The following is a 27,189-nucleotide window of genomic DNA, read 5'->3' as shown; positions in this document are numbered from 1 at the left end:
CAACTACGAAGTTCTATAATCATTTTATTTTCTAAAACTTACCGCAGTTTATGAAACACTTAGATCATAAATGAACCACTCATCTACCCCACTAATAAGGCCAGAATTCACCTTGAACTTGTAATTGAGATCTTTAACAACAAACCATTAGCGCATTAAGGTATGTCATGCATTAGGGTTACTGTTAATGGGATCAAGAAGTGTAATCTTATTAGAGTGTTGACTAATAGAGTGTTGACTAATATGAATCAGACCCTTTGAGAGGTCGCTTACGAGAGCTTAAAAACAAAGAACAGTTGGTAATTCCCAACAGTCGCCTCGTTCTCCTACCGGAGCGGTCGCTTACGAGAGCTTTTAATCACAGAGTTTGACTGGCAATTCAAACGGGATTTCACAACGATGGTCGTAACTAAAGCTGGTCGCTTACGAAAGTTGTCGCAAGGAGAGCTTTGACTGTATAACAATAGACTGTAAATATAACTCAGCAGTGCAAGGTAAACAACTACATCATTCTGGATGGCATCACTGAAACGTAAGCCTCCGACAAGTGGCCTCGCTAGCCTTGACGGCAGCTTTGCTGCTCAATCAACATGGTGAAAACTACATTTAGCTCGGAAACAGTCCCGGAAGGTCGTGAGATTCTTCTCAATGCAACCGTTCTGACGAGTTTCTTTATAGAAGACGGTTGTAACTCTTAACTCTTAACTCTAGTTTGCGTAACAAAAAAAGTTCTTGAAATGGCAATTCAGTATTGTCCGTATGAAACGACCATTTCATTTTCCGTGAAACGTGATCAAGACTTCCCTTTGACAGCCTCATATAATGGTAGGAAATGTCTGTCATGGAGTCACTTTGGTGGTCATTTAACACATTTCTGAAAGAGAAAAAACACAAACTTTAAGGGCCCTGAAAAACGGTACCAATCATTGCTAGCTTCAACATCCGTTCGATTTTGTTGAACACGATATTGAAACCATTTGCATTTGCATTTGCGCCCTAATCGGTCTCTGAATGACTTATCCATGTCCGTACCCATAGTAACAACCGCGGCTGCAGCCTGGGACTGAATACCAAGCCTCTCGTAAGCTTTGCTGAACCCACAAATGTTGAAGTTCTGTTTATAGCAAACCATTCTCTACCTTGAATTAACTATTACTATTAATTCATAAATTGCTCCGGCTGAATTTACTATTATCTTTAATTTAGAAGGCTGTATGTATGTATATGGATGATGGGAAATGGTCACATATATATTTTTAAAAGACAACCCAAGTGTATGGACATAGGATTCGAACCTGTCACCTTAACCCGTCACCTAACCACATACAATTATTGAAGCCCCCCCATGTGAGCTTAAAAAATAGTCATAAATGAATTACCTAAAATGGTATGAAAATCAACATGAACTAATATAACAAATAAAGCTATAAATTTATATACAATTGGAATTTTTAAAAAAAATGAGACTTAAAGTTCCTTGAATAGTTTCATTAAATTATTTTTGAATTTTTTTAACGACGTAGCATGTCTAATGGATTTTGGAAGCTCGTTCCATGCTTTGGCTCCTCGAAAGCTGAAAGATGGTTTCCCTGTGGCGAGGCGACATTTGATTAGGTCCAAGTCGTTACGGATCTGAGATCTATGGATCTGAGAGCGTTTCTTGAACCTTGTAATCAGCATGCCAGAACGAAACTTTCTGCAAAGTTTAAAAAAAAGATTCTGTGGATCCGATTTAGAGCCACCTTAAATAATTGAAATTTTAAGATAGCTCTGAATCCGCTTCACATACTTTTTTTTTTAACTTTGCAGAGTTTCATCTTGGCCTGCTGGTTATTTTTGTGTAATGAAAAATTGGGGTCACCGAGTCCGTTTTTCAGATATGAGCAACTAAAGCCGAAAATAGGGTGTTTTTGCAAGGCTTTCCCGTTACCATGGTAACGTTACAAGAATGACTGCATCTTGTTCAGCAATAATTGATGTTTCACATGGTACCACAACATTGCTGTTACATGATTAAGTGTTGCTTTGTCAATCCTTTTAATAACAAGGTGTCTTGAAAGTGTTGAAACTGGTTTGAGCCAACTTAAACTGTACACGAAATGCACCTAGAAGGCAAATGGATGTGAAATAAGGCATACGAGTTGCGTGCGTTAACTCATGACTGAAGAATTTTCGAATTTGGAGGATTTTGTACAACCCACAGAAAGCCTTGATACATCTTTTGGCAACTGAACATGTGGGAGTCAAACCAGGAACCCAAATTACGTGATATTTACAGTCTCTTTTATTCAATTTGCATGACATTTAAACCCTCGTACATTCAATTTACATGATATTTACAGTCTCCTTTATTTGATTTACATGATATTTACAGTCTTCCTCATTCGATTTACGTGATATTTACAATCTCCCTTATTCGATTTACATGATATTTGCAGGTGCCTTTACAGTCCCCCTTATGCCATTTACATGATATTCACGGGATTCTTTACTCTATAGACCTTATTCATAAATGGCGGTCACATTTATAATTCTTTTGTCCACGTGCAAATTAGCCTACCAAGCCTCATTTTAGAGCAAGAATTCTTTTCAATTCACTGTATGGTATCGAGGCTTGGTAGGCTAATTTGCACTTCGACAAAAGAATTATAAATTGGCCGCCATTTATGAATAAGGTCTATTTACATGATATTTACAGGTTTGTGTATTGGATTTACATGGTCTTTTGTCCCTGCTTTTAGAAATTTACATGATGTTCTTAATAATTGACATCTTTCACCTGAAATATTTACATGTTTTTTACAGGATTTCTCAAAACATGCAAATGGCTAAAAATCATGTAAATTTTCATTTACAATATCTTTTTGAAGATTTACATGTTATTTACATCTTTTTTTTACATACTATGGAAATTTTCAAATTTTCCAGTGGTACTGGTGGAGATGGAGTCAATAGATTTTTTTTAAGTTTTATTATGTCGCTCAGATAGTATGCGCGCTGTGATTGGCTAAGTTACAACCTCGTTCCCAGGACCTTTTCCCTTCCCTGGCTTGGGGGTGGGGCGGGAAAAGGCCCTGGGATCGGCCAGTGAATCCTTTATATTGATTGGTTGATCGTTTTTAAATAATTCATGCGAAACTTGGCGAAATAAAGCTAATTTATGCATTATGCCGAAATCAAAATGGCGGAAGGTATGTCCACTCCGACGAAGGTTTCTCCTCGAAATCCAGCTTGCCGACTCTGTGGTGATTCTCATGAGAGTCGCTATATGCTACGAATATTCAGCAAAGCTGGTTCAGGAAAAGATCTGTGTGCCAAAGTCCATAAAACCTGTGGCATAAAAATTTCGGAGGACGATACGAGATCAAAGGTCTTGTGTAGGAGTTGTGTTTCATTCGTAAACAAGATGGAACAGTTTATTCAGAGAGCTCAATCCATAGAGAATACGCTGTCGGATCAAAGCGCAGAATATGCTGTCAAGCGATGCGTACAGCTTTCACCTTCTTCGCTTCAGCCGTCGAAGCGTTTATCAAGGAATATGCCATCCGAAAGCTCTGTACACGTGGATGAGCCGTCGAAGCCAATCACACCTACACGAAAGCAGCTTTCCTTCTCAACTCCACAAACTGCGACAATTTTAATGCCTAAATCAACAGGAGATACCTGCCCAACCTCTTCTGTGAATCAGCCGGCGCGAAATACTTCGAGGTCTGTAGAACAGTCGTCTTTCGCAACACTGCAAGATGCTACCGGACATGATTGCACAATAACTTCTATGAATCAGCAAGCTACAACTGTTTTAAGGCCTAAATCAACAGGAGACAATGACTGTTTATCATTAGTTGAAGCTCAGTCGTTACTGACTGAAAGACAGCAAAAAATGATTGTACAAGCCGTCAGCCACAAGGATGTCACTGTCTTGGCTGCTATCTTGAAAGATCACTGTCCAAGTGTTGTTAAAGAGTTCAAGAAAACCCTTAGTGAGGAGTTGAAAACATCGTGTGCAAAGCTGTGCAAGCGTTCGCAAGGTTCCGTATTATATGGAAATGATTATGATAGCATGAAAGAATTTGATTTTAACAAAGTTTGGCTTGAATTGAAGACGAACTTCCCTTTTCTTGTTGAGGTCATGAACGCAGTGTCTCTCAAGGAGAACTCCGTCGCAGAAACAAAGCTTGAGCTTCAAGTAAAGTACAGTTTTTTGTACTCGATCCTTATGAACGAGAGGTGGCATGAACTTAACCTGGTGAAACGTGTGAATACAGTTCTCGTCATTGAAGGTGGATGTACCAAAAAGGTTAGTAATATAAATAGTTTACTTCATAGAAAGTGCGGCGTACGGGGTTTTATGCACGAGTTGTTTGTGTCAAAAACCCGAACGAGCGAGGAACGAGCGAGTGAGGGTTTTTGACACAAACAACGAGTGAATAAAACCCCGTACAAAGCACTTTCTATGTCGTAAACTCTTTATTACACATAACATGAGAATTTTCATTAAAATAGTTTTCTGAACGCGAATTAGAAACAAAAACTCACTAACAATAGAACCAAATGCAAATTTAATTTAATTCAATAACAAAGTACGATTTGCACGATTTGCACGATTTGCACGAGATGCACGAGTGATTGGCATGGAAACGCCTTTACGCTATCGCTGATTGGTTATACTTTCACATGTGAAATAGCTGTACGCCATTCTGATTGGCTGTATAGGTCTTTTTCACATGTGAAAATAAAGCGTATAGATTTGTACAAATGAGCTTTATGGAATAAAATTCTCATGTTATGTGTAATAAAATATGTAAGCTGATGATGTATAAAACATTCATTGTTTTCCTTTATTATCTCCCTTACTCCTACTGTAGTGTGGTAGTGTCATTAATTCATACATTGAATACATTCTGTGGTTGATCCTCTTTTCCCAAAAAGCTTGACAGAACTTTTGCTATTGTTTGGTAGTTTGATGTCGTTAATTAGTCAATAATTAGGAAGGCTGTGGTTGAGATTCTATTTGAAGAAGCCATTGAAAATCACTGATATAATCTATAGCATATTTACACAGAGGCGTGAAGGTATGAGTTTCATTTTTGGGTGGTAAAGCAATATTTTACAAACGATTTTAGTAAAAAAAAGTTGTTGTTGACACACCATATAATCAGTTGTCTTTTTTGCAATAGTAACCATGAAAGTCAGAAATAATTTCCTCACTAGAGAGGATATGGACAATATGCCACTTGGGTCCTGGACTTAGTTTCATATGGATTTTGTGTTGTATTTTCCAGTAGTAGTCTCATGTCCATATAGCAATAAGTCAGTGATCTTTACAATCGCATGCATGCTGAATTTGACACTTGTTTTTTGCTCCCCTTGTATTAGCTTCAAGAACGACTGAACAAACTTGGTGTGTGCCTGTCGACTGGGAGAAGGGATAACCTGCTAAAGCTCTTGGGAGGTCATTTTTCAGATGTAGTAGTGCAGAAAGTAAAGAAAGGAAGTGTGTTCCGAGGCACTGGTGACAACTGGGATCTGAAAATTTTGAAGGGACACATGAGAAAGGAAATCCAGAATGATGATCTGCACTTGTTTGCCAGTAACCTGATTGAAAACAGAATCAACTTCAATCACTTACCCAATGACAGCCCCAAAGGGAACATTAAAGATTTCCCACGTCATAATTTTTCTTTAAATGTACCTGAATGGAAAAGATATGCAGAATGTGCCAAGATCATTGTTGGGCGAATTGTTCTTGAGTTCTTTTCCAAATTTAAGTTCTTGAAAGCTGTTATCCCTGACCACATTTCTCATGATTACAGCCTACAAATGTCAGAGAAGTCCACCATAGTAAGCCTGCCAATCATCAATGCAAATGAATCAAAGTATGATGATTGTGTTAACATTTTAAGAACTTATGAAAAGTGGATTGCTGAAATCTATGTTCAAGCAGGTTTGCTAGATGAAATGCCACACACAGATAATCCACCAATTCCTGAAGGACCTGCAGCACCTGGACAGACCAATGCACACACACAAGACACCCAGGATGACCCAATGAGAGATATGAAGATTGCATTTGCAGGTGATCAGCTAACTCGTGTGAGATTTGCAGGTGCCAAAGATTTGCTGTCTGGTTCTCACACAGCGGCTGATCGTTTTGAACACTGCTCGCCCTTTAAGCCAGTTATATGGCATACCAAAGCTTCCCTTTTACAGTATTCATACTCATTTCTTCACAAAGCAGAATCTGTCAATCAAGTTGGCACCTTAAAATACTTCAGGGAGAAATTCAACAGAAGGAATGCTACCCCTTCCAAAGTTCTTGACTCCTATGAAGGGAGCGAAGAGTTGTTCCTCAGTGTGGGGAAAGCTTACATTGTAACTGCTGCCCTGAAATTTTTTGGGATGTCAGACCTTGAGGAAAGGCCCTCATTACATCAATTCCCAGAAAACATTGCTCGTGAAACCTTAGAAAACAAGAAGAAGTACTTTGATGATGCTTTTGGCAAGTTCATTGACAAATTCCTTTTACAGAAAGTAGATGTCACTGACAGCTGCAATGAGGATGATTATGTCAAGAATTATGCCCTTTGTTTCATTTTCTTGGCTATTCTTGTCATGCAAATGAAGGACACTGCAGCAGAGGGAGATGGTAGCAGAAATCTCATCAACCAGAAACTCTTGCTGTCAGTTTTCAAGTCGATGGGGGCTTACAGCAAATATGCCATTGAAATGTTTGTGAGTATAGCCCAAATCGAGTGCCTGCTAACTCCACGCCTGGCTGAGCAGTTTAAATGGGGATTTTTTGTAAATTGGAGGGGTGGTGCGGGAAGAAATATTGAAGACGACCTGGCCCAAGAAATTTCAAACCGTTGCAGTAAAAGCATTGTCCAGAGGCAGGGGCCAAACAAAACCCTGAACTCCATCAGCAAGGTCTGCAAAGCAACTACTGGCATCCATCAGATTGTAGAGGAATTTGACTCTTCTGTGGGGATACACAAGACATCTGTGCAGCATACAACATGTGACTCACTTAAAGATGAGAAAGAAATGGTGTCTGACTTATTGCGATTGAATCCTTTCAATCATATGCCAGCAAGATTTCACGACAGTTTCCCTGACATTAAAAGGTCTCCTCTAAGGTATTTAAACATTGTTGACTTTCATCAGTGGCTAGCCAAACACTTGGAAGAATTATCAACTTAGACATACACTTCAATGAAGATCACTGAGGCCTAGTTAATCAATGTGTTTTAGGAGAGTAAATAAATGTTCAGTGTTTACAATTTAAGATATTTTGATGTTGTAATCATCAGCGAAGTTCAATTCAGTTAATTCAGCACAGATATAAACAAAAAAGAACAAAATGTTTAAAGAACTGATCAATGTCATGGTAACAACAGAATTTAATTCAATAACAATAGTGTATTTTAAGAGAGTAATCCAAAGTTTGTAGTGTTTACAATAATTTTGATGATGATGTTCTGATCATGACCAGGGTTCATTTCAGTGCTACATAATTATAGTATTGTGCTCAGATACTGTTCAGTGTCATGGTAACAACAGAAAAAATGAAATATTAATAGTGTGTTTTCAGAGAGTAAATCCAGATATATATACAGCAGTTCACAGTATTTACAATTTGTGATGATGTTCTGATCGTCATCAGAGTTCATTTCAGTTCTACATACAGTTGTATAGTACTAAGCTCAGATACTGATCAGTGTCATGGTAACAACAGAAATAATTAAATATCAATAGTGTGTTTTCAAAGAGTAAATCCAGATATATCTACAGCAGCTCACAGTATTTACAATTGTTATGATGATGTTCTGATCATCTCCAGAGTTCATTTCAGTAACTACACATATTATTGTGCCCAGATACTGATCAGTGTCATGCTAACAACAGAAATAATTAAATATCAATAGAGTGTACTTAGAGCGTAAATCCAGATGTATCAACAGCATTTCACAGTATTTACAAGTTAGAATGATGTTCTGATCATCATCAGAGTTCATTTTAGTCCTATTTATATTATTGTGCTCAGATATATGTGTGAAACGATGAAGACAAACTAATCAGTGTCACGGGAACCAGGGCTCAACCTTGACTTTTTAGTCTACTTGCAAAGTGGTAAGAAGTTTTCCTCCAGAAAACCGGTGAGACCACTAGCCAATTATTTCCAAATGTTTGCAAGACATGGATGATTCTAACTTGCAAACGTTTACTAGTGGATATTTTTCTCACTTGCAGATTGTCAAAATCACTCCCATTTTGTGAGTTTGCGAGTATTAATTTGGAGCCCTGCCATGGCAAAAACATGGAAATAATTAAAGTGGTACTGACGAAAATCGCATCTTTCCTATCTAAGCCATTTTGAAACATAAACAAGTAGTCTGCTTGAGAAGAAAAATGCTGTTTACTTTTTTCAAGTATCTCTTTTCGTTCCAGAGACATTCGAGTTTTTAAAATATGCAAATTAGCCAAGTGATGATGTCATACACTCAACCAAATTTTGTTCTAATATGATGAAAAGAGATATCTCAGCCAATTTGTATCAGAAATTTTTGATTTTTTGCAGTAAGATTCTACTAAATGTTCTTCACAATATGAGCTTAACAGTTCTGTTACCATGGCATCATACTGGGTTCCAGACCTCCCCCTTGTTGTGAGCTTTTCTGGCCACCCGTGGCATTCCATTTTGATATTTGCTAACAGCACTTCATATGCATGATCCAGCAAGCATATAAACTTGTTAGCACGACTTTGTGCCCTTGTTTAACATTTTTCAAGCTGAAAATCACTAACATATTGAAATCAAGTGGGTTGGGACTGGAAAAGAGTGAGTTGCCATGGGAACATAATTTTTTATAGCCATAGGTGTGTTTCCTGTAGAACTATTAGACTACCAAGTTTCAATGGTCTGCGCTGTAAATTGGCCAAGTTAGCTCTATTTATATACTCAATATAATATTGGGTTGAGTGTATGACGTCATTAGTCATCTCATGTGCATATTTTACCCAGTTTTCAAACTTAAATATCTCCAGAACTAATGAGGATATTTGCAAACGGTAAATGGCGTTTATGTTCTTTCATGGAATTCTGTGATACACTAAAAAAATCAAGGGGTAAAAATTTGATCATAGTACCACTTTAAATACCACTGGTGTGTTTTAAGAGAGTAAATCAGGATATTTCTACAGTAGTTCACAGTATTTATATTTTATGATGAGGTTCTGATCATTAGAGGCACTCATTTCAGTTCTACACATATTATTGTGCTCAGATAATGATCAGTGTCATGGTAACAACAGAAATAATTAAATATCAGTAGTGTGTACTAAGACAGTAAATCCAGATATATCTACAGCTGTTCACAGTGTTCACAATTTATGATGATGTTTTGATTATCATCAGAGTTCATTTCAGTTCCACACAGTGTTGTGCTCAGATATAAGCAAAGACAAACTGATCAGTGTTATTTTAACAACAGAAATAATTAAATATCATTGAATCAGTCTTGTGTTTAAGAGAATAAATCACAATCAGTAGTTTACAGTATCTACAATTTATGTTGATGTTCTAATCTTCAGAGTTCATTTCAGTTCAACATGTCGTGAGGAGTGTGCTCAGATATAAGTGAACAGAACACATTATGTTGATGTTCTAATCATTGTCCGAGTCCATTTCAGTTGTACATATAGCAGTGTGTTCAGATATAAGCGAAAAGATTTGAGAAGAACAGGTTTCATCCCATATGCCGAATGATTTCAACAAGTCTGCTTCTGATGCAACAAATTCCACTCCCTCAATAACCTTTGCAGCCAGATCCTTATCTACAGAAATGTCAAATAGCATTGAAGCCTCTGATGTCCCTTGGGACTCATGGTCAGAAATTGCACTCTTGATTAACCTTTCAAGGATAGCACGGTTACTGTTAGGTAGAAATCTGACCTTGTTTCTAATAGCTTGGGGGAGATCCTCTTCAGTTCTTTTGAATTTGCCATCGCATATGCAGCAACAGCTCTTTTGTTGAACACTGGAGAATCCAAAGTAATCAAGGAGGAGTTTCCTTTGACAAGTGTCTTCTGATCTGCAATATGATTTCATTGATTCTTCCACATGTTTTTTTATTATTTCCAATGTCAGAGTTGTTGTAATAAAGGGTAGCACATGATGAAAGTCCTGTACGGCCAGCACGACCAATTTCTTGCATGTAAGCTTCAAGGCTACTAGGTGGAGTTATATGAATGATGTTGGTTACATAAGGAGCATCAACCCCCATGCCAAGAGCTGATGTTGCAAATAGAACCCTCACCCTCGATTGTTCTTTCTTTATTTCTGATATTATGTCTTTCTTCATGCGACTCGTCTGGGGCGCATGAAACTGTGCAAACAGTCTTGCACTGGGTTCTGATGTTTCTCCAACGCACTGTTTGTCTTTCAATACTCTTTCAAATAAGCCATAAGCATATCCGCAGTATTTCAGTTTTAAATAAATGATTGTCATTGGGTAGTTTTCTCTTTGAATTGCCAGTTCATTGGCAATGGGTACAAGGATTTTGTCGTAGCTCTCATTCCCATGGTGATTACTCAGACGCAGTTTCTTGTCCAGGTATATGTTCACTCGGTTAGGGTTTCGTGCTACAATTTTGCAGTCATTTTTCAATCGCAGACTTTGTTTTAAGTCTCTCAATAAATGAGGCGGTGCTGTTGCTGTCAGAGCCATGGTAGGCACACTGGGAAAGAATGCCTTCAACACTGACAGGTCTTTGAAGTCTTTTCTAAAATCTTCACCCCTGAAAAGGAAAAGGAAACCCTGAGCTGCAGATCTTAAAGTTCAAACACAAGTGCAATGATACGTTTTCAAAACATTTTTGTTTAAGCATGCTTATGTAGTAGTATCTTTCTATTATGGTTGACAGGTTCAGTTGTGGTTCAGTTGTAAGAGCATGGCATGGAGAAGATTTATGATGTTCCAATAAGCAGAATAAATATACATGAAGAAGTCAACTATACAGTTCATAGAGAAAAATCTGGCATGGTTTTCAAACACATAGAGAATAGAGCAAATTTTCTGCCGAAATTGTAGTCGAAACTGTGATTTAGATTTCTCAGACACAGGTACAAGATAAGTCTGTAACAAACATGACATGAATAAACAAGGAATGAATATTTTACGCACTTACCATAATTCAACACAGTGAGCTTCATCAACAATGCAGGCAACAACATTGTCCTGGAAGACTTTGCTTGCCATTAGCTCTCGACCTTCCTTACTTAAAAGAGCCTCTGGATGGGTGAATACAATTGAAGTGTTACCATTAACCACATCTTGAGGAAACTTCGTTGAATCCTTGACCACGAGCTCGCTTGGTTCTTGTTGATTTCCGAACAAGTTATCGGCGGGTTCCTTCTCGCATACAGCAAGCTGTAAGACATCAGCGGTTATCCTTCGAGCTTTTAAGACTTCCAGCTGATCTTCAATGATGGAATTTAATGGACATACCACAATAACTATGTTCTTGGTGGTCTTCACAGGAATGAAATGAGGTAGAAGGTGAAAGAGCATTGACTTGCCAAATCCAGTAGGTAGGACTCCAATGACATCTTGACCTTCCAGCATATATTCGAAACACTTCATTTGAAGAGGTTTTGAATTTAAAGAAGGAAAATTACCGTTATTTAAAGAAAATTCGATTCGACGAAGCACTGACAAAAAGTCTGGTTTACTCGAAGAGGCGGCCATCTTGAAAGTTCCGTTTAAAGTATGATAATTTAGTACACCCAAGAAATTTGGGTGTTCTGAGATCACGTGACCAGCCGATCCCAGGGCCTTTTCCCGCCCCACCCCCAAGCCAGGGAAGGGAAAAGGTCCTGGGAACGAGGTTGGCTAAGTTAGCGGTCCGTATTCTACAATACGGCCCGGTATACGGCCCGCGAAGTTTGAACTTTCGATAAAACATTATGTAGCACGTTTTTCATGTCGTTTCTGCTACATAAACTTGTAAAACTGTTTGAAGCTTGCAAGCAACTATTTCAAACAGCCAAGAAGATTTAGTTTTTCGGATTTTGACACGGCAATCTTTGTGGCAGTTGAACCTTCCGCTTGACTTCGACTAGTTTCCTTGCCCGCGAGCCGGATTAACCTCAGAGATCTAGATATAATAAATATGTTACTAACCTCGTTTTCTCGGTCCGTACTGCAAGTTACGGATCACGGTTTTTCCGTTGATTTATGGCCCAAGCGCGAAGCCTGCGGGCCCTAAATCAAGGGGAAATAACTCGGTCCGTAACTTAATTGCAGTACCGACCTAGAACTCGGTTAGTAAGAGGTAATAAAAGCTTATAGAAAGTGTTGGAGAAGTCCTGGACAAGATGTTCACGAAGCCAACCACCCTAAAACCAGGGTATAATTTTATTTCTTTGTTAAGATGTATATAAGACACTATATCCTGAAAAATAAGGGCGCTTTCCGTTAATCAGAACAAGCCGGTTGGACCATACCATACCATTTGTAAAGAGAATTCCTCTATCAATCAGAAATGGCCAGCTAAATCCGTTGCTTTATATAGTATGCATGGCAGTGATGGGGTTTTAGCGAAAAGAAAGAAGCCTGTCGAAAGAAGCCTGTCACTTTCATTTTCCAAATGCCCGGTGACCTTTGGTATGCGCCCTAAGATTTGAATTTCAAAAGAAGTCAAGTAAATGTCATTTAATTTCCATGGGTTATTGCAGACCACTGTGGTTGCCTTCCACGCAGGATATTTATTGATATGCCCCCGTGCATGATGATGATGATGATGATGATCTTTTAATGTGTCGAGAATGTCTAGTGCATACACTAATTGGTGACACAAAGATAAAATAATGTAGGATAACAATGCTAAAAATAGTAAAAGCTAGGGAGACTAAAAAGAAAGCTAAAACCTATTTACAAAAAAAAAAAATCCTTTATGACATACAGTTTCAAAGTTAACTATTACAAAGGATACAATTGCTGCAGCCATCATCAGTTATGACAGTCAGGTCTGTTCTCCTGATTTTAGTCTTAGATCTGTGCAGACTATCTTCAGTACGCAATTCTTTTGTAAGTTTCGACCAGAGGAAAGGGCCATAGTATCTTATCGAATGCTTTCCATATTTAATCGTATTAAAACGAGGCATTTTGAATTCCGAATTTCTTAAATAATATCTCCTATCACAGTTTGCATTCAATGTAAAAAGTTCTTGTATTTGAATTGGGAGTAGGTTCTTTTTTGCCTTGAACATGAGGATTGCAATTTCCTGAAGCCTTCTGTTGATCAGTGAAGGGAGTTCAGCCAGACTCAGCAGCTCGTCATACGTAGGAGGCTGATTCATTGTTGAATGCTACTTTCAGGGCTCTCTCCTGTAATCTTTCAACTTTACGTTCGTCTGAGGCTCTGCAGAAGTGCCAGATGGTACTGCAGTAGGTCAGGCGAGGCAAGATGGCAGCTCAGTTCGTAAGGTAGTAATTTAGCATGCCGGAGTAGGTATAAGCTTTCTTAGACGTCTTAAAACTCCTATCAGTTGGCTGTTGTAGCCTTTTCACAAACGAAACTAATATGCTCACTAAAAGTAAGTTCAGAGTCCAGGAGTACACCGAACAATTTGATGGATTTCAATTGTTCTATATTAATAGTCCCATCTATATGCAGGTTTATACTATTATTTGCCTCAGTCCCAGAACCCAGTACTTAGCATGGATTGATATTTCTGAACATTCATTTGTAGCAGGTTTTCCTTCTACCATTCCACAAGAGGGGACCTAATGGACAACCACTTATTGTAATTTCCCACTGACTATTCACTGGACCCAACCTAATCCTGTTTTGTCTGAGACCCTTTTGACATCGAACGGTACACCCCAAGAGATAAGTAAATCTGTCGAGATATTTTTAGTAGCATTGTGTGACATTTAATAAGAAGAGTGATTTGCGTTATGTGATCTTTTTTTGTGATTTCAATGTAGACAATAGAACCAACTAATCAGTCAATAGATCATCGCTGTCTAGGATTTAGGGTGTGTCGCACGTCAGAGATAAAAGAAAATCAACTAAGAAATCTTTTCCACTACTACTTCTATCAATAAATCGGGACGAGATCGGTTATCAATAAGAATAAAAAACCGTGAAGCTTGCGAAGTACAGCCTAGGAGACAAAGAAACGCAAAACAACAACAAATTTCAAAAAGAATTAATCAAAGTATGTAAACATATTAGATATCAGTTTTGTTAGATAGATCTTTCTCTTTCTTGCAGTTATATAAACAATAGAGACCTTTAGATTCTACGACGAGGACGAGAACAAGAACGAGTTTTGACTGGCAGTTTTTAGCGAAAATACTTTAAGAATGTACATCCCGTACGATTAATCGTACTCCTTTTTAGCAGTATAGGTTGCTCAGTTATTCTTATTGCTGTTACCTGGGCCTTTTTCCGAATCAAAAAATGCAAAAACCGCTACCGTGTTGTTGCTTTGTTCTGACACGACGACATTTTTGCAAAACCTCGTACTAAAATGACGACGGTTACACGTTTTTCCCGCTAAAATGACGCTGGTTAGCGCGCGCTCACTGTTGTTCTATGAGAAAATCTCGTAGTCGTTCTCTTCCTAGAATCTTAAGCTCTCTAATGTCGTCGCGGAGGAGGCGATTACATTCCTTATTATGGAGCAGGAGGGGTGTGACTACAGGACAGCTACAGGCCTCGCCTTAGGAACTCTAACACCTATAGCTAATCTGTACCACGATGAATGGCAAGAGCTTCTAAATCTGCAAAAAGCGCGTCTATCGATGACAACAGGCTGATTTAGCAACAGAACGGGAACGTCAGTGGCGACGGCGCGCGCAGAAAAAACACCAATGAGAATTCAGAATAGAGTAGACTCCACTCTTTTCTTCTCTATTCTAAATTCTCATTGGTAGTTTTGCTGCGCGTGACGTCGCCACTGACGTTCCCGTTCTGTTGCTAACCTAACATCAATCACGCGACGTCAGGGTCCAAAGATTTATACACCGATCACCAGACGTCTGTTTCTTTCGTGACGTCCCTTGGCCTTGCGATGGCGATGCGAACTACATGCTGAATTGAACTACCGAACCACCCGAATTCTCGCTCTTGGCAGCCAGCTCACCGATCCTAAAAAAAAAACCTTAAAATGTTATTCAAAGCATGCCAGAAAAAATAGCACGATCAAAGGCCAAAGAAGTGAACCTACGAGCGCATGAAGAACCGGCCTTGAGATCGGAAGCCGGATGTCACTTTAGCCTAGACGACTTAGGGCCGTCAACAACTTGTCAATAATGAAAGCTCTCGTAGGACCACCCAAACCTTTCAACTTGTGCACATATCCGTTGGACGACAGATAAGATTTAATGGTTGACGGAGCTACAATAGGCCTCATCACGGTTTGACCGCCATTTTGTAGTGTTTATATGGGGATCCGATGTCAAATAATTTTTGTTAAACGCTAGTTCTTAATAGCGTTTTCGATTTTTCCGTACATTTGGCTGTAATTGTTATTGAAAATTCGCTGGAAAAAATTACAGACAAATATATGGAAAAATTGAAAACGCTGCCGGGCATCTTCTGTAAAAGGTTAGTGCCTAAAATTTGGTCTGTATGGCCTTTTGCCCTGTACCTTCAGTTCTCAATTCATATTTTTTTCAGAACTAGCGTTTAACGAAAATTATTTGACATCCGGATACCCATATAAACACTACAAATTATTTACGCCTTGCCTACCTGTCAAAATGGCGCTCAAAACCGTGATAAGGCTTATCTTGGACAGAATAAAATGGAGTAGCAAAGCTTCGGAATAGATAGGAAATTTGTCGTTTGGCAATCTGGCTTCCTGTTTCACCGAGTAAAGGGTAATGCCCGCGAATTGTAAAACGGTATGAGGGCCGACGGTTTGTTTCCTCTGCTATAGGAACCCCCGAGATACTCGCACAAATTGAGAAAACTATTCAATTCGGCCTGGCATTTCTCTTCGTTGTCGGCAATAAAAAGAAAATCGTCTAAAGTATGTAAAACGCTTGAAGCGCCAAGTCGATGCAAAGCCAGCCACTCCAGTGCCGTACTAAATTAAAAGCTTCAAAAATCGCACAGGAAGAAGAGCAGCCCATGGGAAGACAGCGATCATAATAATACAAGTTCTCTCAATTCATATCTCAATTTATATTCATTAGGATGGATAGTTATTATGCAAAACGCCGATTTGACATCCGTTTTGGCCAAAAAAAACCAGCCCTTGTCCGTTTGAGAAAAGCAATTGCTTCGTTTATGGAAGCATATCTGACCGAAGAACAATCAACGGGAATAAAATCATTGGCAGAGGAACCGTGAGGGTATGATACGTGAGGGTATGATTCCGAATTTCGGAAGGATCCTTTTATGCCTGAGGCGAACAATGAAAGATTAGGAAAGGTGGGACAGTGAAGGGGCCCGCGATACGACCGGCCTCACGTTCCTTGTTTAATTTGTTTAATTTTGCCAAAACAATGTGTGGTTTCTCGAAAGCGCCTTTTAGATTACGAGATTCAAAGGTCGCCCACATAACTAATACGAAAACCGAAAGAAAAACCCCAAAGTAGAAAATGTTTGGAGTCAGCATGCAGGGTATCCGGAATATCCGGTTAAAAGAAAATCAAGCCTGTCTATCCTTAAGGAAGTGGCCGGATTGCTGTGTGGAATTCGTAACGACTGGTCCGTCTTTGGAGAAAGTGGCACTATGTTGTTTGGTGGCGGAGCACTGGCTTGCGGAGTGCTTTGCGTCACACTTGAACAAACATGATATTGGTCGAATCTACAACCCGAGCAGTATCCCCCTGCATGAAATGCCCAGCAGGACCTTTTAGGAAAGGACTGGCTAGGTCGTGATCGCGTTGAAACCCCAGAATTGACGGCGACCTTAAGCTTGTTCAAGCTAAATTGCGACTTTAGATTAAAACAAGAGGTGTTGGAGTAACCATATGTGTAGCCATGACTCTATTAAGAAAGAAGGATTAAAAATAAAAAGAAACTTCCCTGTATTTTTTTTTTTTAACTAAACGTCAAAAGGTTGTCAGTACAGGCTATTGATAATAGTTGGAAGGGCCGGGCAAAAAATATGAAAAAAATATAAGTCTTTTATACAGCGCTAAACACGTTCGATCTTCTGATTGGCCCGGGAAACACTGCCTGCACACTGCAGATAAGAAACGGGAAATTGCTCGAAATAAAATGACGTTATGATTCATTCTTCTCATCATAATGTTTGTTTTAAGAATATTCATCTTGAAGATCCCTTAACAACATCTTTTGAAGCACTTTACCAACTTCTTCAAACGAAATATTGACCAAACTTCGTGAAGAACATGGAGTCGAAAATAAAAAAAGTAAGTTGGATCCCTCTAATTATATAAAACCGATGGCAGGAGCGGTTTAGGGTTTAATAGGATTTCGGAAATCAATGTATACTTGTGTTTCTGCAGGAATGTTTGAAAAGAAATAAGTGGAAGTCTGTATTAAATTTCTACCAAGAGGGCATTGAACTCAATAAAGCATAATTTGGCTTGAAGTCTCGAGCGTTCTTCAGTTGTCGATGACGGCTAACTCAAATATTCCTTGAACGTCAAGACCTCCCTTTTCATTGAACGGTGACGACAGGGGTCTTGTGAATCAGATCTAGGATATTCGATAGCAAATTGTCACATGCATTGAACTCAATGAAGTATAATTTGGCTCGAATTACTAAGTCTCGAGCGTTCTTTGTCGATGACGGCTGATTGAAATATTCCTTGAACGTCAAGACTTCCCTTTCCGTCGACCGTTGACGACCGGGGTCTATAGGATATTCAATTGCAAATTGTCACATGGTTTGTCCTTGACAGTTTAAGAAGGTTAAAAAATACAAGCTGTCCTTCCGTCATATGTCGTATTAATTTCGACTGGCTTTTTCGACAGGCCTCAACATTAAGGGAGACGTGACCCTGAAACTTGTCCTTGCAACACGTCTCTTGTATTGTTAACGCGAGGAGACGTTTGCAGAAACACATGGTAAATTTATGGGCAAACAGGTACTGCGTCACTTTCGAAAATTTAAGACCGAACGATTTAACAATGCAACATTGAAATAAAGCAAAAAGAATGGAGACGATATATTGATGATATCTTCTCCCTCTGGGACAGTGAGAAAAAAGGCGTAGATCAATATATTGAACAACCTAACAAATTCCACCCTACCATCAAATTCACGGTCGAAATATCAGACAACAAGATTACCTTCCTCGACACAGTGGTGTTCAAAGGAGAAAGATTAAAAAATAAACCCATTTTGGACATCAAAACTCACTACAAACCTTCTGAAACCTTTCAATATACACATTTTAACTCATGCCATCCATCCGGCGTTAAAAATGGTTTCATTAAAGGCGAAACAATGAGACTGCTTAGAAAAAACTCTTCAAAAACAACATTTGAGGAGAGCCTTGTGAAATTCAAACAACGCCTGAGGACACGCGGCTACCCTAAAACAGTCATAGAAAGGTCTCTTTCAGGGGTTAACTTTGCTGCTAGACCATCGGCTTTAACACAAAAGAAAAAGGCTAATGAGAGGATTTTGCCTTTTGTAACTACGTACCACCCAGCAGTGAGCAACCTCAAACAGACATTGCTGGAACAATGGAGTCTCATACAAAATCAGCCTTTGCTCAAAACGATTTATTTGTAATCTCCGATAATATCGTACAAAAGAGGTAAATCTCTAAAGGATACGCTTGTTAGATCAAAAATCTAACTGTAAGGCTATCATGCGAGGCGACCGCCGAAACCACACGAGGAGTCCGTTCAGGCCTGTCACTCACTTACTCTCTCAGGAAGAAAATGAAATAAGCATAAAGGAAGTCTGAGTTTGGAACAAGGAAGAACTCATGCAGAGGTATCATCTGCGTTTACTATTTTCAAATCACTTAATCATGGCGGAGGCCTTAGTCATCTGAAAAATATTTTGATCCGAGTTTGGGCGACATAAATTCTTGAATCATTACATTTTGCAGCTCAACTAGAGTTTCCAATTGTATCGTTTTTGTATAAATAAAGACCTTTTTTCCTGAAGCCAAATATAATGCACTTGATCTTCAAAGTAATCATTGCACTGCGATTCAAACGATAATTACGCCCAGATGGATTTTATATTGTTTTATGCAGTAAGTACCATTAACACCAGTAAATTAACAGGACTAATAGCCGCAGCACGCTTAATTTTCCGCCCTTAAAACTCCTTTTTTTATGCGGAGGCGAACTAATTTTATTTGGTGCGTGAGAGTCCTGTCGTCCCACACAAGGCATCCTGTAGAAAGGTCGTTAGACTCGGTGAAGAGCCAAGTGGTTGAGAAATCCGCTCCAGAACCTCATTTAGCATGTCCTCCTAGAACTTTTTTTGGACTGTTAACTTTGAATTTTGGGTCAATGCACAATTTTGACATTCAATTAGATCTTTGTTTATGAAGTAATCCACTCACTGCAGGACTTACGTCAGTCTGAACGAATTGTGAAATTTTAATCCAATTTGTATGAGAATTAAGTGAATCTGGTCGCAAAGGATGAGCCTGTATTTGTAAATTGTAATATGTATGCTAAGTAAGTTTTAACTTTGTTTTACTATTCATCCGCATTATGTAGATATCGTTAAAGAGGACAGAAAAGCTCTCCCAGCTGACTCACAGTCAATTTTTTAAATTAAACTGCTCTGGGAAGCAATAAGCGGGTCAACGAGCGAAGCGCCGGAGAGAGAAACAGGAGATTCATAATAATTTTTTAATTCTAGTATAACATTTGTCTCCTTGTGAATAAATGAAAGCACGAATGAACGAATAAATGAATGAAGGAAGGAAGAAGGGAGCTGATTGATTAGTTTAGTAAAATTAAGTATTAATTAATTGATTATCATCTCTATTGCATATTTAGATGATTGTCACGGTATCATTGGGTTATCCAGCGGTCAGTCCTGCAGTCCTCCCACGAACGTCTTATGAACTTTCGTCCTACAAAAGAACACAATGTCCTCAGACAAAGGCAAAGGCCAACACGTTGATACAAATTCAATGCGATTCTAACAGCGAAAATAATACCTGCAAAGCAACTTGCGATGGCAATGGCAATGATACCACTGTGACAAGTAAGGAACCTGATTAAATTCATGGAGTTTCCTCAAACCTCATTAATTATCATTTTTTTCTCCATATTTCCTGTGTTGATTCAAAAGTTAATTGACCATTTTCACATTTCCCATAATACTCTTTGTTTGTCCCCCAAATTTTGCATAAACCATTGTTTTCAAATGGCCATGATCTTGGGACACTGCATATTGAGAAGAGCATTAGAAAACAATGGTTCCTCAGAGTAAAATCTGGTGGGCCAAAAAAATGTATAATGGAAAATGTGAAAATGGTCAATAAGCAGAGATTACTCATTGTGTGAGTATGTTATTATTCACTACTTTATAGAGTCCCAAAGTACATCTTTTTTACCCACAAAACTTTGCATAGTCATTGTTTCCAATAGGCCTTTTTCGTGATAATGGCATATGCTCAAAAATTCGAGTAGGGTCTTACCTCTTGTTGAACACTATATTTCATTGGCTGTAAATTGTCGTAGTTCCTCTTGTTTTCTGTGCTAAATCCACTGTTATTTTTGTTCGTTCTATTGTTCGTTTCGGCAGTCCTCAAGCCTGTTCAATGAGGTACAACTGGACCCAAAAATAATAATAATAATATTAATAATAATAATAATAATAATAATAATAATAATAATAATGATGATGATGATGATGATGATGATGATGATGATGATAATAATAATAATAATAATAATAATAACAAAATTTAATATCACGACCGAGGTTCGTTTGCAGGAAATTATTCACATCATCTGGACATGCCATATTCTTCGCACGTGGGTTTTCTTTACAAGTTTGTTCCTTTGGGATTCAGCTACAGCTAAAATTTGATTTTCGAATTCCACGCTTGGTTGCGAAATCAGCTTGTCAGACGTCATCACGTATACGGGCTATTTCTCGTGGGAGATGAAGATATCCCAAGCGAAATATCGAAAACAATGCCTATGCAAAACAAGGTGTATTATGGGATTTGGGATAGTAGAAAAATTATCAATTCACTACTTGCACAATCCCATAGGCCTTAATCATAAATGGCGGTCAATTTATAATTCTTTCGTCGAAGTGCAAATTAGCCTACCAAGCCTCGATAGCATACAGGGAATTGAAAAGAATTCTTGCTCTAAAATGAGGCTTGGTAGGCTAATTTGCACGTGGACAAAAGAATTATAAATGTGACCGCCATTTATGAATAAGGTCTACAAAACACCTCTATTACCCCCGAAAACTTTTGCATAACCATTGTTTGCAATTTCTCCTGGGACATGAAAATGTCCTAAGAGAAGTTGAAAGCAATGCCTATGCAGATTTACGGGGGGTAAAAGTGGTGTATTATGGGATTTGTGCAAGTAGTGAATATTCGATGAGAGGAGCCGTTTTCAATACAAATGTTCTGAGAAAACGATAGCTCCGTAAAAAGAAATGTGAATTGTAAATTCCAATTCATGGAATCATGAGGCAACACCAGGGCACAAAGTGTAAGTTTCTAAAACAAGTTTACTTCGGGTTCTACCTCCTTCAAGCATAAAGGCTTCGAGCCGAACTTTGGAAGTCGGCATGTGACAGCCTGAGCAATATGTTTTTTTTGTTTTTTCATAATAATAATAATAATGATAATAATAAGTGTCAAGTTTGTTTCAGTGCTGGCGTATAAATCAAATCAAATCAATTTATACTTAAACATAGGTTGGTTTTTGAGGACAGGGGAAAACTGGAGTACCAAAAGAAAAATCTCTCAGAGCAGAGTAGAGAAAGGGGAGGGTCACAGTCCAGTTTTAAAAGCTAACCTTAGGCCTAAGGTTAGCTTTTATGAATATTTGGGATACTTTCTGTATTGGTTAAACAATGACTTGTGACCTGTGACGTGTGAGAGAACTGGTGACGACTCACAAAATTAAAACTGGACTGTGAATAAAATTAAAATTGGACTGTGAGAAATTAAAACTGGAATGTGACCATCCTGGGCCATCGTAAGAACCAACAAATTAAAATTAACCTTTTATGTGACACCAAGTCTGGGAACCGATCCCGAGCCATATTGTTGAAAGGCGAATGATCGTAACACAGGGCCATCGCTGTTGCCTGACTGTTCTCTGTTCCCTAACTGAGTCTGATCACGAAACTGGCGGTAAATGATAATTCTTTTCCTCTTTTTACCTCACAAGAACTTTCTATTTACCAAAGCTCCGAGAATTCGTTAGAAATCCCAGCGTGCATTCAATCCCACAAAGGTCATATTCTGACTGTCAGCGACTCCAAACAAGTGATTTTCCAGGTGAGTAAAGACAGTTGTTTCCTGAGTTCAGACCGAGTAAGCGAACGAACAAACGAACAGAACGGGCATAAATTATTTCAGACTGTTCCTTTCGAGCGGGATCACGACATTAGAACACACTTGAGTGAGCATGAAAGTGCGTCAAACAGTTTGATAAGAAAACTGTTGAGAAAGGAAGAAAGCTCAAAAGCAGGAACTAAGAGGCATGGTGTGGAGCCTCTTGTGAACGTACGTTGCCATAATTTCCATAATATGTTAGGGAGACTTTTTTTTCAGACCGGTGAGGGGGAGGGGGGGAGTGGGGGGTGGGAGGGTGTGAATAGGGTGGCTAGTCACCCCCATTTGGGTTTCTTTCTTTTTCTTTTTTTCTATTTAACTGCTTTTTATGGTAATTTTATTTCTGCTGGAAAAGATACTGTTTACCTGACGTGAAAATTAATGAAAAACATAAACAAAGTCAAAATAGGAGCCTAAACTATCTGAAATTTTGTCAGAGTATAGTCTTCGATTCTTGCAATTCACCCCCTCAAAATATTGCTACAAACGCCAATGTGGCTTTTCACTTTGCATGTTAAAGAACTTGTTAGTTAAGGAAAGGACAACTAAAAAAACTGAAGGCAAAACCTGCGCACTTATTTTATTGAAATACTTTTCTTTGTAGTATATCTTTAAAAAGCAACGTCAAATATATCCTCAGTTTTTTAAAGACTTTGAGCACAAGGCGCCAAATTCTTTGTTCTCTTTCCAAAGGTTTTATTCAAGCCAAACACTTGTTACATCCTCGGGCGCTTGGCATTCACCAGTTCGGTCGCACATCAAAATTTCGCGGTACTATGACGAAAAATGTAACGAGATCACAACAAACTTGAGTGAATCTCCCTTAATTGGTGCACACATGGTATAATATTTAGCAATTATTCCTTGAGCCCGAATGGGCTATCGACTCAGAGGCCATGAGGGCGAGAGGAATAATTGTTTTAGTAAAATCCAACTAGTTGGTCAAAAAAATATCGAGACAGAACATCTTTCGCTAGTTAAAGCTGGACTTTAATTGTTGTTTTCGTTTTCAAAGCCGGCGCTTTTCGCAACTAGTGGGCTATAACAAATAGCCTACTAGTAGGTCAACCAATCAAAACGCAGCATTGATAATAGACCACTAGTTGGATTTTACTAAATAGATTTAGCCAAGCCTAAAAGCGCAGGTCCCGGATTATTTATCTCATTTGCGTCGATTTGAAAACATGGTTCCTCAAAAACCTATGAAACTAATTAACTTTTCTGGAATTAATTGTTTATAGAAATGTGACTTAGAATATCTCATTATATATGTTATAAAATAGGCTTTTTAGCAAAAAAGAAAAAATCAGTATAAAAACCAAGGACTTTTCAGAGTAATAACCGTAAGTACAAAAATTGGCAAAAATATTGTTCTGATACAAAACGTTGAAAAGAAGTTTTTCAAATTTAGTTCACCAATATTTCCACCAAATTTGGCTGAAAAAAAAAAAAGAAGAACCCGTGAATTATTTGTCCATGACGACAAAAAGGGGATTGTGTTTGGAGTAATAAATTACGCTTCAGACTTCGATGGGCAAAAAAATATGCAAATAGATCATTCAAAACTTTTTAAAACCAAATTTAAGTCCAAAATATGAAGTTTTGAGGTTAATTTGACGATCTAGCGCGATTTCCGACGCGAAACAGACGGCCACGAAGTAGTTCGTGGACTTAAAATAAACATGAGCTCAAAATAATGGCTTGAACGCCAATTGTTTATCTTCATCACTTACCTCAATACCCCTGTTATTTTCCAGCTGCCGTTCTAAAATTGCTTGAAATTGTTACTCTGATATTTTTGCCCATCCTTTAGCAGAGGTTTTTCAGTGAAAAATCATTTTGAACATTCTATAAAAAGCAATTATGTTTCCACAAACGAACCACAAATAGCCCTTCACTGAGGCGGCCATTTTACTCCGAGCTCAAACGTTGAGCCAGCGATTTGGTCCATGATACTGGTCACATTTGGCATACGACAGACGGACGGTCGCATGGTGACGCAGTAGCTAAAACCACAATTTCCCGCATCGATAACTTACCATATTTTGTTAACCATGGTGCGTCGCGCGCGTGCCTTCGGCGCACGGAGCTCCGCTAATAGGGAGCTTAAGCACGACACGCTTTGGTCAACACGGACGCCAATCAGCCGAGGTGAGACTGGGTCGAGACTGGCGTCTGTAACTTGACTTGTTTGTATTAAGCATGTCGCGTCAATAATTTTACGGCATCGCTACTTAATTGTAGAGCAGGTTTGATTCTTTGTCTGCTTTCTAATACTGAATCAAAACTTCTTTAAGAAAGATATGGGATATGCTTTTTTAGAGCTACGATCAAAGATTGATTTCAGAGGATGAACTTACTGTTTTATTGGAAGAGAACACGGCTAGAAATTCTTAATCCAGTTACGATCGATAATCCTGAAATGATTCTGAATGTAAAGCAAAGTTCAGATCTGCCAGTGTTAGCTGATTTGTCCAATCCATTTTGGTACATTTCTGTAAAGGAAAGCAAATGACAAATAAAAGTGAAGGGTTCCAAAAAAGAAATTAAATTTGACGGTCATTAATTTTTTTCAAGATTTAACATGGTCGTTTTGGAACGTTGTCTTAGCGTTGGCAGGGTATTAAAATTTAAGACCATAGAAAACAAACAGAAGCACGTACAAAACGATATATCAAGGAAAACAAATATTTTTCAAAACAGACTTACTCTAGGTTTTTTGGCAAGATGAGTCTCGCCGTCTGCAGCGCTGTTTTTCATCAGGGGGTAGAACCTCAGCCAGAGAACCCAAAGGATGCGAAAGCGCGTGACTTCACGTTATTTTGAGATGGTTGTAACGGCCGATTCAACTGATCGAGAAAAATGTTCCATAAAAACTTCAAACCGCGATGTTCCTTTTCGAAAATCCATTTTATGGACAGCCAGATAAATAAAGTTTACTCATCTACTATTTTCTGCGTTGTCCTGAGTGATTTGATGGGTTTTTGGGACGCTTCGATTTCTTCTTCAGATCCCACGCGTCGCCACATACAATATAAATAGACCTTGACAAAGAAGAATTTCTTTCATAAATAATAGGAATTAGAAAGTTGATTGTCCAGCATCAAAACAAAAACAGAGTTATTGCACCTAAGATGAACTTTTCTTCTCGAGTTCTTGTTTTTCGCCACAGACGCCAAATAGCCAGCTGTGAGGTCTGTGACTTGATGTCTGTGACGTGTGACGTCACTTTCTTTGTAAAGTCACTTCCAGTCACCGTTCTTGTTGACAAAACGTCTCGTGCTTTAAGCTCCCTAATAACAAAACGCGCAGTAGCTTGAGAACGGCTTGTTGCAAAAACAGCCGGTAACATTTGGCACAAATTACAGCGGAAATTTGTTGAATGGAGAGCGGTCCTAAACACTCGGATAAACACCCTCATAAGCGGGTTTGCTATCCCTGCTCCACAAAGAGTTCTTGTTGAGATGTAAATTGAGATCTTCAATCTGACTGCAATTCTTTTTCTTTTTTATATTTACAGCCTCCGCAAGGCCGCTCGTGCAATGATAATGGCATGGTCTTTCCGTTTCTTTTGTCAACAACATTTGAACATGGAGAATTTTTGTACTTCTTTAAACACAAAATTACAAAAATGATGCTTGTATGTTCATGTGAGAGCAATAGCCTAACACTCAAAAAAATCAACACTAAACAACCCGCTACGTACCCAACACTCCTCTTTATTCCCATAAATAACCGGAACATTAACCAGACATAAACCGCCAACCCCCTAAAAGAGATATATATAATTTTGTTTTGGTCAAAAAAGTATTCAAAGTTTTGGAGAAAGCAATACATCATTTTAAAGCTAAGAAAATAAGCATTGCAGTAAAAGGACATGCAAATAGAAGCGATTCACAGAACATCACGAAAAAAAGTTCGCCACATAAATCTTTTGTCATTTCAATGTTGACTATGAATTTTTGGTTGAGAGGAAGAAATCTCTGTAATCTTAATTTTATCAGCTTTCTTGGTTCCAAATAATTTTGATGAAAATCACACAAAGTGTAAATTTTAGACCTCATTAGATGAGCAATCTTCCCTGTTAGCAAAGGTCTCTTTTTCCGTTTTCTGGGCTGACGAGTGTGGGAAAAGGGACTTCTGCAATCAATCGAAACTCACTGTGTTGATCATGAGCGGCCAATACTTAGCGGGCGAATCTTCTCGTGATACTTCACATGGAGTATGGATTGGGCTCACAGCGGAATTACTGTAAAGGATTGGGCGAGCCACAGTGGGTTCATGTCACAGTCAGCAACCACATCAAGGGGCATGCGTTTTGACCAGCACGCTGCAGTGCCGTTGAAGGCCGTAAACGGCGGAGTTCTCTTTTCCCGAACTCGTCAGTCCAGAAAAAGATCAAGATTTTGAAATCTGTGAAATTAAAGCATCGGGATGTCTTTCCTGAAGTGCCACTGCAATTGATGTAAAATGTAATTTTACCTAACAATGCAAACCAGGGAAAAATGCTAAATATAGTGACTGAGCTCCTGCAGAGGGGTCTGGAAGTGAAACATTTCATAGAGCCTTTTTCTCAAAGACTAGCCGTACGAACTCACCTTAAAAGTTCAGGATTTTCATATCGAGAGAAATAATCATGTATAGAAATAAATAGTTAAATCTATAAACCATTTTTTTCGCA

At 38.6% G+C, this 27,189-nt stretch overlaps 1 protein-coding gene, 2 long non-coding RNA genes and 1 pseudogene across 3 annotated transcripts; 2 read left to right on the top strand and 2 right to left on the bottom strand.

The window, feature by feature from the left end:
• The first annotated feature begins 3,072 nt into the window (after window positions 1–3,072).
• Window positions 3,073–9,516, top strand: LOC138047273 (uncharacterized). The gene is made up of 2 exons (XM_068894038.1): window positions 3,073–4,297; window positions 5,377–9,516. The coding sequence occupies exons 1-2, from the start codon at window positions 3,161–3,163 to the stop codon at window positions 7,198–7,200; spliced, it is 2,961 nt and encodes a 986-aa protein (XP_068750139.1). The 5' UTR covers window positions 3,073–3,160; the 3' UTR covers window positions 7,201–9,516.
• A 148-nt stretch (window positions 9,517–9,664) lies between these two features.
• Window positions 9,665–11,747, bottom strand: LOC138016151 (uncharacterized; annotated as a pseudogene).
• Window positions 11,748–19,678: 7,931 nt separating this feature from the next.
• Window positions 19,679–24,408, bottom strand: LOC138047492 (uncharacterized). Its single transcript, XR_011131851.1, has 3 exons — window positions 24,242–24,408; window positions 20,616–20,749; window positions 19,679–20,045 (listed from the first exon to the last, which is right to left on the bottom strand). It is a non-coding gene; the product is annotated as an uncharacterized lncRNA (long non-coding RNA).
• On the top strand, window positions 20,045–27,189 carry LOC138047509 (uncharacterized). Its single transcript, XR_011131855.1, has 3 exons — window positions 20,045–20,179; window positions 22,342–22,451; window positions 26,029–27,189. It is a non-coding gene; the product is annotated as an uncharacterized lncRNA (long non-coding RNA).

Source organism: Montipora capricornis, chromosome 1 (assembly GCF_036669925.1).
Source record: "Montipora capricornis isolate CH-2021 chromosome 1, ASM3666992v2, whole genome shotgun sequence".
NCBI classification, from domain to species: domain Eukaryota; kingdom Metazoa; phylum Cnidaria; class Anthozoa; order Scleractinia; family Acroporidae; genus Montipora; species Montipora capricornis.
This window is presented reverse-complemented; position numbering and strand designations above follow the sequence as displayed.